Here is a 12234-nt window from a genome sequence, read left to right as displayed (position 1 = left end):
GTCTACATATTATTTGTAATTATGGTCCGGCCCCCGACCATCCTCTCACGAAAAACATTGGCCCGCGGCTGAATCTACAGTGCCTTGCGAAAGTATTCGGCCCCCTTGAACTTTGCGACCTTTTGCCACATTTCAGGCTTCTAACATAAAGATAGAAAACTGTATATTTTTGTGAAGAATCAACAACAAGTGGGACACAATCATGAAGTGGAACGACATTTATTGGATATTTCAAACTTTTTTAACAAATCAAAAACTGAAAAATTGGGCGTGCAAAATTATTCAGCCCCCTTAAGTTAATACTTTGTAGCGCCACCTTTTGCTGCGATTACAGCTGTAAGTCGCTTGGGGTATGTCTCTATCAGTTTTGCACATTGAGAGACCGAAATTTTTTCCCATTCCTCCTTGCAAAACAGCTCGAGCTCAGTGAGGTTGGATGGAGAGCATTTGTGAACAGCAGTTTTCAGTTCTTTCCACAGATTCTCGATTGGATTCAGGTCTGGACTTTGACTTGGCCATTCTAACACCTGGATATGTTTATTTTTGACCATTCCATTGTAGATTTTGCTTTATGTTTTGGATCATTGTCTTGTTGGAAGACAAATCTCCGTCCCAGTCTCAGGTCTTTTGCAGACTCCATCAGGTTTTCTTCCAGAATGGTCCTGTATTTGGCTCCATCCATCTTCCCATCAATTTTAACCATCTTCCCTGTCCCTGCTGAAGAAAAGCAGGCCCAAACCATGATGCTGCCACCACCATGTTTGACAGTGGGGATTGTGTGTTCAGGGTGATGAGCTGTGTTGCTTTTACGCCAAACATAACGTTTTGCATTGTTGCCAAAAAGTTCCATTTTGGTTTCATCTGACCAGAGCACCTTCTTCCACATGTTTGGTGTGTCTCCCAGGTGGCTTGTGGCAAACTTTAAACAACACTTTTTATGGATATCTTTAAGAAATGGCTTTCTTCTTGCCACTCTTCCATAAAGGCCAGATATGTGCAATATACGACTGATTGTTGTCCTATGGACAGAGTCTCCCACCTCAGCTGTAGATCTCTGCAGTTCATCCAGAGTGATCATGGGCCTCTTAGCTGCATCTCTGATCAGTCTTCTCCTTGTATGAGCTGAAAGTTTAGAGGGACGGCCAGGTCTTGGTAGATTTGCAGTGGTCTGATACTCCTTCCATTTCAATATTATCGCTTGCACAGTGCTCCTTGGGATGTTTAAAGCTTGGGAAATCTTTTTGTATCCAAATCCGGCTTTAAACTTCTTCACAACAGTATCTCGGACCTGCCTGGTGTGTTCCTTGTTCTTCATGATGCTCTCTGCGCTTTTAATGGACCTCTGAGACTATCACAGTGCAGGTGCATTTATACGGAGACTTGATTACACACAGGTGGATTGTATTTATCATCATTAGTCATTTAGGTCAACATTGGATCATTCAGAGATCCTCACTGAACTTCTGGAGAGAGTTTGCTGCACTGAAAGTAAAGGGGCTGAATAATTTTGCACGCCCAATTTTTCAGTTTTTGATTTGTTAAAAAAGTTTGAAATGTCCAATAAATGTCGTTCCACTTCATGATTGTGTCCCACTTGTTGTTGATTCTTCACAAAAAAATACAGTTTTATATCTTTATGTTTGAAGCCTGAAATGTGGCAAAAGGTCGCAAAGTTCAAGGGGGCCGAATACTTTCGCAAGGCACTGTAGTTGATGATCCCTGGTCTAAAGATTGGCTGTTAATTATTCTCAGTGAGCCTGCAGCCTCACCTGCTACTTGAAGATGTGTGCTTTTGTCACAACACTTCATCTCTGGGTTCAAAAGGTCATGGCCCCTCTAGAGATTGTTGATATGTAAAGCATCATTCAGCAGGTGATCCTGAGCATCCAGACAAAACAAAGGAATTACCTTGAGTCACAGTAATAATCTTAAAAAGGCTCAAAGCCCTATTTATTCAACTCTCCTGCAGAAATATAAATACATTAAGCGGTGAGACAAAACAAAGGTCACCCAGTCAAAATGATTCAGACAAAGAGAGGCGAGAAGCCCTGAGAGAGAGTGGTGGGTTTTCGTGCCGCTGTAAAAAGGCTGGGCTTCCAGTGAAACTACTGTACACCACGTCCATAATCTGACATGCTCTGCTGCCTGCCGTTTGGCTTCACTCTAATGAGCAGAGCTTGACAGATACCACAGAGATTTTCACTGCATATTACCCATGCTAGGCAGTGAGTCATGCTGTGGGATGAGAACAAAACTAGCTATATCAAAGTTGTACCTTCAAGAACTGGGCAATGCATGATTTGATCAGTCTACAGAGTTGTAGAGAAATAATAAGTTCAAAATCAATACTTCCAGAGTTAGAGTAGGCACTTCACTTTTGCGGAGACATCACAGTCAGACAGAGAGAATTGTAATAATGGTACTGTACAGTCAATTGAACGTCACCAACGTGATGAACGACAAATCAAATCCGCATCAAAAACTGTGTTTGTACACAGACTAAGTCTTGTCAAGTATAATGGGCCTGGTGATTGTATAGTGACAAACAGACCCATTACAGTGATAAAACTCTGGCCTGTCAGTTGGCCTTGAGATTATATTACATAATGTAGTGTTACACCCAGGACTCAAATGCTGGAGGGCAATGAGAGAGGGACAGAGGAACAGTTAACAAATCAAAGATAGGGACTCCAAAGGCTGTTCCTAAAGCAAATAGCACAACAAACATCATGTCACTAATAGTATTATATTAGTTATTAGGATGACAAATATTTAATCATGTAAAATACATCTAGTATTTTAAAATTTAAAACACCACAGACAGGATGAGGATATTTATATTCGAAACAGGACACTTCTCTGACCACGGGGACTCTGAATCCCACTTTCACACATTATTCTAAAAAAGCTTGACAGTAGCTTTTCAGTCTTACACTTTCACACCCAGGCCTCAATCCTCGTCTCAGATAATGATGCTGTTGCCTGAGTAAGTGATTTGGACTGGCCTAAGGGACAAAATCAGATGGTTATGGAAAGATATGGCTATGGAATATTCCTTGAGAGAAATGTCTATATAGTCCAAAGCTCTTTTCCACTGAACTAAAGCCATGATGTAGCTCTGAAATGCAAAGTTATGCTGTTTTTGAAGTTATACTGCATGTTTTTTGGTTTGCTAGTAATCAGTGATCATCAGTCAAGTGTTGGATTCCAGTCTGAATCCTCCTGGTTGAGTCTGGCACAGTGTTTGAGTGGGTGAGCTAGCTATGGCTGCCGAGCTAGCTATGGCTGCTTCCTGTCTAGACACGCCCATTTCCCGGGTGTCAAAGCAGAAACTTTCATCAGTGGGTAGCAATTAAGGGATGTGCTCTGGCAGATGTATTAACGGCATAACACCAAGCTGGCGATTTTTCAAGGAATTAGCAGATGGAGGAAACAAAAACAAGCAGGAAATTACAAAGCAAATGGAAACTTCCAGAGTGGCAAGTGTTCTAATTAATTCACGACAGAGTTAAAAGGTCCAAATATACATCTGTTCTATTGTGCAGTTGTTTGCATAATTCCTTGTCAATATAGTACGACATTAGTCAAGGTTACCCAGAGAAGAGTACAGCTAATGTAAAATTGGGGGCTTGACAGAGATTTACACTTGGCAGTTGGATGCAGAACTGTCATTGGCGCCTCTGTGAGAGGAGTGGACAGCCAAATCATGATGAAGGTACTGCAACAGCTCCACTACCTTCAGCAGCTCCAGTGATCTCCCGACCACAGCTGTGAGATGCATCTGTTTCATAGAAACACTTAGGAAGCTTTATCTCCAAGATTAAATGAACACTTGTGAAGCTTCAGAGGCTCTGTGTTCAAAGCTGCTGTAGCAGGCACTGAGGGGCACTGAACACGTATTGAAAGGAATGTTATAAGGAATAAAACTGTGAAAACTCAATCAGGTTCATCAATCACAGCTTCAAAGGAAAGGTACTAGAGCAAAGATTGTATATGTTTATTCAATATGTAGGTAATCTATGCCTATTTGATTTGTACAGTTGTCGTTTTTCACTTGACCTCAAACAAGAACCAACCACCCCACTCATTTTACTCAGGACCATAAAAGCACTTGAAGGGGTCCCTAGTTACCTAGGAGACATAAAGGTTAGGTGGAGGGGCAGTCTTTCTTACTGCACTCTGTGCATGGGCCTTGTCAGTATTGATGCTCCAGCTAGGCTCAGTAATTACTGGAATGTCTGCAGTGATTTAATGAGGTTACACTTCCTGCTGCTAATACATATAATACACAACCTCTACACACTTAGAGTTATAATGACATCTCCATTACACATGGTGTATCTGATAATTACAATTTAATCCAATCAATGAGAACTGGATCGATGAGTCATCGGTAATCGAATGTGATGTGGGAAAAAAGCCTCCATAACTAACTTTGCATTGGTTGTACAATAATTGTAAAGAACTCATAGGAGAGGTGCAAAACCCAATAGACCAAGTTACAGGCAGTGCGCCTGATGGACTAACAGCTTATACCAAGACAAGCATGAAACTGATTTCCACACAAATGACCATAATTGCATTGAACTTTATAACATATGGTTCATAATTACAACAAACTTTTACCCAATATGTTTTTGTTTAGCCAATCAACAAAGTTTTTCTAAATCTCAATCAATCTCTCAACAACAGACTCCCTCGTAACCTCATCCAGGTGCACTGACAGGAATAGAACGAGTTAGACAAAAACACAACTGGCTCCGAATGGAAATAAATAACAAAAGCTGTCACATTTGGACACTTTTTAATTATTTATTATTTTCTAGCATTATCATCTAAGGAGCAGGTTGAGCCATGACAAATATTTCACAATGAACAAAGGAGAGAAAAGTAACTCTTCTGTTTTACATTCAAGACACTGAATCGGAGGGAAATTGTTGACTGACACAAATATGAGAGACAATTCTCTGTATAGTAATTTGTTTATTTAATCACCTGTCCTTCAAGGTGCAAGGCAGCAGTTTTTACATTAGGACAAGTCCATGACTTTCCACATTAAGTGCCAGGGGTTCAGTCAACTGTCTTCTACTCAGCTCAGCTCAGATGCCATCAATGCTTGCAGGACTAATGTGCAGATAGTAATAGGACAATTCTCTAGCATTGCATTGAGAATACAGTATGCTATGGGCAGACCTGGCAAACTGGAAACTCACTTGTATTGTGCCTGGAAGTGTTCCTGTACAAAGCTGTGGCGTGCCCCGGGCTGCTGCGAGTGGGGAGGCTCAGTGACCATCGCCTCCTCTGATATACCAGGGCCCTGGAATAGAGAGTGTACAAACAGAAACACATCATTGTAACATCTACAATCGCTAACAGTAAAAAAACAAAAACAGATTCAACTAAATCCACTGCTATTCGGATGACACCCAGATTTACATCCACACCAAACCCACCTCTCACCTCTTTCCCTCATCTCTGATCAACTGTCTCCAGGACATCAAAAACTGGATGACACCTAATCTACTCAAACTCAACAGCAATAAAACGGAGGTCATGCTGGTGGCTGTCAAAGTTCTCCTCAAGAAAGTGGGTGACCTCGTGATGTCCACTGATGGTTGCACCGTCTGCTCATTATCTGAGGTCTGAAATCTGGGTGTCATCCTGGACCACTCTCTCCTTCGAGCCCCACATCAAGTCCGCCACCAAATCTACCTTCTTTCACCTCCGTAACATTTATTTTTATTTAACCATCCCCAAAACAAGACTGTGCACCATCGTGGACCAGGCTTTCAGCGCTGCTGCCCCCCCAAACCCTGGAACTCTCTCCCAGCCACCCAAAACTCTGGGGGCATTGCTACTAGCTACTAGCGTTAGCACAATGACATGCTAGCTGTTCCCATAGATTTCCAGTCATCGAGCTAACACCTATCCATTTAAAAGTGCGTCTTGGCAGAAATATCTACTTATTTTTTGCATCAGTGGAAACAATTTAGCAGCAGTGGCCAATTAATATAGGGGTTAACACTGGACTGAGGAGAGGAACAGATCAGCATAAAATATATTAAATTAATATCTGTCTAGTCAGAACATTGAGAAATGTTGTTCAGCAGTCTTTTTTTTCTATTAAAAGGGGATTTTCAAAGGCAGTGGAAAGTATTGATGTGAATGAAACCCGCTTGGGGGACTTCTCTCTTTATTCTTTAATCCACTCACCTACAGCAGAGCTCAACTGGCCTTGGAAAAGATAAAAGAGGAGGAAAAAGCGATAAAACTAACAGACTGATCACTGAAACCATGCAAGGTCCAAAAAAATGTGATAATGAATGAAATGAATTAAAAACTGTCCCCGTCAGCGCTGATTTAACTGAACTAATCCACCTAGCCCTAGCTGCACCATCAACAACAATAGCAGCAACAACAGCAGCCATGGTCTTTGCTCCTCCTTTATCGTCACTTCTGACGATGTCTCTAGCCCTTTCTAATGGTGGTTTGTCTCCAGTGTGACTCTGTGGAATAATAATTACTACAGATACTGTAATGGCACACCATCGATACAGTGTAGTCATTTGAAACCAATGTAATGTGGCCACCTGGCCATGCTGCTGCTCCAGTTTCAACTTCCACCTGACTGTGCTGCTGCTCCAGTTTCAACTGTTCTGCCTTATTATTATTTGACCATGCTGGTCATTTATGAACATTTGAACATCTTGGCCATGTTCTGTTATAATCTCCACCCGGCACAGCCAGAAGAGGACTGGCCACCCCACATAGCCTGGTTCCTCTCTAGGTTTCTTCCTAGGTATTGGCCTTTCTAGGGAGTTTTTCCTAGCCACCATGCTTCTACACCTGCATTGCTTGCGGTTTGGGGTTTTACGCTGGGTTTCTGTACAGCACTTTGAGATATCAGCTGATGTACGAAGGGCTATATAAATAAATTTGATTTGATTTGATTTAATGTTAAATCTGAATCATTCTCTCACTATGGTATCAGGGTCATGGTTGCACCATTTTATAAAGCCATGTTGTCTTGTGACAGGAGGACCAGGAGGAGATGTGTGGTTATGATGGATATTTTGGTACAGCAATGGTAAAAATGAAACAAAGAGTACCATACCATGGCACTGAGACAGGATGGATGACTGAGAAAAAGAGAGGTAATACTGTATAGTGTCATTAGGGGCATTCATTAGGCTTAATTACCCCTCTCATTTCCGGGGATAAAAAAAAAATGTTTTATTGTCATATACACCAGATAGGTACTGTGAAATGTGTTGTTTTGTGTTGTTTTACAGGGTCAGTCATAGTAGTACTGTCACCTGTGCTCCCTCTCCGGCCTCTAGGTCACCAGGCTGCTCGTTTAAGGCGCACACCTCTCACCAGTATTATGCGCATTTGTGCATAATGACACTCACCTGGACTCCATCACCTCCTTGATTACCTGCCCTTTATATGTCACTCCCTTAGTTTTTCAGTCGTCATTGTTTATGTTTCATGTCAGTGCGCTGTTTGTGTTTCTTGTTTTGTTTATTTATTCAACTTATTCACTCCCTGAACTTGCTTCCCGACTCTCAACGTACATCGTTACAAGTACGGCGCACCTGGAGCAAATTAGGCCTAAGTGCCTTGCTCAAAGGCACATCAACAGATTTTTCACCTTGTCGGTTCAGGTATTCGAACCAGCAACCTTTCGGTTACTGGTTCAACACTCGAACGGCCATCCCTTCATGAATGTCCTTGACAGAAATCATGGTATTACGATTATTACTGTAACTGAGCTCTCACAATCTCTCTTCGAAGACGTGTGAAACTTCAACATGCCTCTGCAATATAGTCAATATCAACTGCACAATATGTGCTCACTGACAACGTCGGTTATGAAAGTGACAAAGCAGAACATTTTCCTTACTGTCTATTTCCTGATTTATACAGTTACGGTTACAGTCACCGTCTGATTATGCATCAAAGTATAGGTAAGAGGACACAGTTAAGCCTTTATTCCTACAAAACAAGCACATTGTTGGATAACAATGGTTATAAATAAAAAAATAAAGGGAGCATTATGCGCCAAAGATACGAAGATACTCAAGTGCAAAGGGAATTTGAGCTGCCATTTGCCTTCAGGCATTCAGGATTTAGTGACATGATAACAGTAACATGATGCACTTCAGATGCCTAGTGGAGATATTTAATGGTACAAAATTGTACATTATGGAGTGAATATATGACTACAATACAGCCAGTGTGTGTGTGTGTGTGTGTGTGTGTGTGTGTGTGTGTGTGTGTGTGTGTGTGTGTGTGTGTGTGTGTGTGTGTGTGTGTGTGTGTGTTTGCGTGCATATGTGTAGCTCCCAAACTGACACAGCTTTGACCTTGAAGGTGACAGTTGTAACAAAAAACATTTGATGTATCTGGATTCTATTAAATTGAAAATAAACATTTATACTTTCAACATTCAGCACCTGAACAAAGCCACTGGATGTACACGTTGAACTATGATAACAAATCTCTGACTCACCTTTTCTTATCAAGTGTGGGTGACTTGGAAAAGGCCAAGCTACAACCACATTTCCGGGTTAGCACATTATTACTGAAGTTACTAGAGCGCTGTACCTAGATGGCAGGCACTTGAAAATGCATTAAGTCATCATATCATTTTAGCCATCATTTGACAGGCTCATGGAGGCTGTCAGAGCATTATTGCTCGCTAAGTCTCTGAGGTGTGTTAACTCTCTCTGTTGACTCTTTCTCCACCACACCACGTCTCCTGTCCTGATCCCATACTGACTGCCACTGTTCCCAGGCAGCCAGCTCAACCATGACCCCGTCTTACAAATGGAGCTGAAAGGAGGTTTTGAATTTCGGTTGTGGAAAAAAGTGTAGTGTAGTGCTCAGGAGGAGAGTTCCTTTAACTAACCAACGCCACTGAGTCTTTTCTTCCAAGTCCACTTCAGCTTAGCACAGACCGGAATGTGACCGAAGCATGACCTTCCCTTCTTGCACGGGGCTTCAATAGGCACATACAATCACAAATGTTGCCTCTTCTCTCATTTCCCTCTCACTTTAGTGAGTTCCTCTATGGTTTTAGCTCTCTCCATCACACTCTACCCCACTCAGTCACTCCCTCATCATTCTCTCATAGCATTCTCTCTTTTCCCCTCCCTGTGTGGTACGATCATGCTCTGCTGAGCCTTCTGTTATTGGTCAAGGGGTAACAGGTCTTCAGAGCAGGCATTGAGAGCAGAGCGAGAGAGGTTATGAGGTCTGCTCTCCTGAGGCCTATGCTCCTACAGAACATATAGCTAGCTGAATTCATGCCTTACTACCACTCTCTGGCCTCCTCAGCAGCAGAGTTGACTGGAGCTGGAGAGATAGTACATTCCAGAGTTATCTTTATGCAGAGATAACAACACAGCGTTCTGAGACCAATGAGCCCAGCCTAGACACGGTCTTATCACCTCACTAAATTCCCTGGTGAGCCTGGCCAAGTCATCAGACTGCGAAGCGGCAGCAGCATGTTAGCAGCAACCGCTAGTATGGCTGGGACGATACCAGTATCGCAATCTGTTTTCAATGGCAAAACATTTAAACCTGCTGCATGTAAAATAATGTGTGCTATAGTTTGTAAAGTAAATAAATGTGACTCTGGATGACAACATAATGTTTGTTTCCAACATTAGGGCTGTTTTCCTAAAGAAGTTAAATCCGCTTCGTGTTTTGTTTCCTTGTCACTAATGAATATCACGATACTAGTATCGTCCCGGCCCTGCTAAAGACTTGAGCACAGTGAGAAACTGAGACACACAGACATATGATTCAGTAAGTCATCTAAACTGATCAGGCTAGATAATGATTCCCATTTAATGAACTAAAACTGCTACTGTGCTCAAAGTAATATTTGTATATTTTTTATTTATATACCGTTAAACTTCAATTAATAGCCCGGGTGTTTATTTGCTTGAATCACTGAACACAACCGGCGCTTATTAGAGACAGGTGTCTATTTCCTTAATGCACACAGCTTTTTCTCAATACAATTTTGAAAAGACTACAAAACTGTTTAATGTGAACTGTATGACCAGTATAAACATTATAATAACAACTCCATCGCAGATCAGACTTGCAAAGACGTTTTCGCGCTTCAGCACCATTCTCTCACTCGTTGCGCCTTGTATCCTCCGTAGTTGAGCCAACCATGTCAAACCACACTGCCGTCTCATCCTTGGAAATGATGTTGCTCTCCTCTATCTTCTTTTGCACAATCTTTACATTACTCACTGAAGTTCACTCATAAACAACTCATTTAGACCCAGCGTTTATTGGAAAAAGGCTGATGTGTGTGTGGATGCCAGGCTATTAAAAGGGACAGGCGGCTATTTGAGACTGCGTTTAATTTAAGTTTATGGAATGTGGAAAACTACATTATGCACCTTGAGAGGTCTCATAGACTTGAATGTCCTGTCTAACATTGAGATGCTATCTTGGAAATCAGTTGTCAGAAAAAGGTCAAGCTCAAACCTGATAGAAATGCCAGTAAAATGGGTTAGGCAGAAAAAGGTGGAAAGTAGATATTTTGAGTCAACATGGAAAGCCTGATTTTAGGACAAAACGTATTCCTTCTGAAAATATAGTAATTTAGTGGTAATGCTATGGTAGTGTAGCCTACAGTAATGTATCTGCTGGGACAAATTTATGTAGCTCACTGTATGTTTAAACACACAAACACACATGCCCGGACATTAACACAAACACTCAAAAAGGCAACAGACTGATGTCCAAGATGGGAACATAATGTACTCTAATGTGTGTCCTTGATAAACGCTTTATCAAACAACTCCTCTTGTCATGGACACAAAGAGAAACAGCAAGTTGTCAAAAAGCATGTGTTCATGTCTGCTGCTTCTTCTAGGCCATCAACGCTGTGACACAAAAAAAGTAGTATGTCTGTGAAGGATGGCGCTTTAGTGTTCTGCTATAAGTGAACATGGAGATGAACACATTTTCAAAAAGGAGATTCAGATTAAATTAAAATGACTTGAGCTCTTTCCAACAGTTCTAAGATGAGGTGGCTGTGGTTGAGTGGTTTCACTGACAGAGCAGAGCCCTGTAATGGAGAGGAAAGGCCAACTGATGAGGGAACATTTCATTAGAAGCAGAGTGGACAAATAATGATTGATTACTAAACCTGTATAAATAGCTTCATCAGCAAAGGCTTGGATTGCTTGCTTGCCGCAGGGAACTTAGTCATGTTTATTTGACTTTGCCCTGGTTTTCTTATTAACAGCAATACTGTGTAAACAAACTAACAGATGTTTCATTTGTTCAACTTACTGCTTGATAGGGGTGGTGAGAGGCATCACAACAACCTCAAGCACTTTAGCTTCTAAATTGAGTAAAATAAGCTGAATTTAATTTTGTCAGCAAATATTGCCATTAAAAGCAACTACCCACTGGGCACAGATGTCACAGGGATACGTTGTCAGATCACATGATCATTTGATTGGCTGATTACAATGTAATGTACAATGAAAGTTGTCCTTTCAAACAGTTCTAAAAAAAGTACTCTGCTATATATATTTACAGTATAATACCACACTTTACAAAGTGAATGATTATTGTGAAGGGGCACATGACTGGGCACAGAGGACATTGACGAAGTCTGAAAAGAGAACATGGAGGAATTTCAGCCACTGTCAATTTAATGAACAAAACAGAACTCCTCATGTAGTGGTAACGTACGACCGCTAATACCCGAGATATGGTAAATTGTCAAATTGTCAACCTTGCTTAATCCAAAAGCCTCAATGCCAGGAGAGGCGTGTGCCGATACCCCAGGAGTAAGAAGAACATTAAAACTGATTGATTTCTAAAATTGATTAAAAATGATTTCTAGAATTTAGATAAATGACAAAGATACAATTGCGAGCAACTGAGTAGAAGGACTAGAGCCTAGTTGCTAGCGCAGCACTGTCAACGAGGGTGACAGAGTTAATCTATTGTTATTCCTGAGCTGACTGACCAGAGAAAAATACTGCAGCATTGTTATCAGCTAGCGACGGTGGCTCAAAGGTGTCATTTTCTGTAACCACCAGAGCATACTAGACAGTTTTGACAGCGATTTAAGTCCATGTCCAGACATTGGTAAGTGTAAAATTGAAGGATAAGATCGAGATAATAAGCACTACAGTGCAAACAAACTCCCTGCTCTTACGACACTCCACCACGCTTGAGGCCATT

General features: G+C 41.4%; 1 protein-coding gene across 1 annotated transcript in view; it reads right to left on the bottom strand.

Moving 5' to 3' along the window:
* Window positions 1-12234, bottom strand: part of LOC109897377 (ubiquitin carboxyl-terminal hydrolase 43) — a 97054-nt gene that overhangs the window by 55366 nt on the left and 29454 nt on the right. The window contains exon 3 of the mRNA XM_031834581.1: window positions 5214-5317. Coding sequence (XP_031690441.1) covers window positions 5214-5317 — 104 coding nt within the window. The remainder of the gene's footprint in view (window positions 1-5213; window positions 5318-12234) is intronic.

This window comes from Oncorhynchus kisutch, linkage group LG10, assembly GCF_002021735.2.
Source record: "Oncorhynchus kisutch isolate 150728-3 linkage group LG10, Okis_V2, whole genome shotgun sequence".
In the NCBI taxonomy this organism is placed as follows: Eukaryota; Metazoa; Chordata; class Actinopteri; order Salmoniformes; family Salmonidae; genus Oncorhynchus; species Oncorhynchus kisutch.
This window is presented reverse-complemented; position numbering and strand designations above follow the sequence as displayed.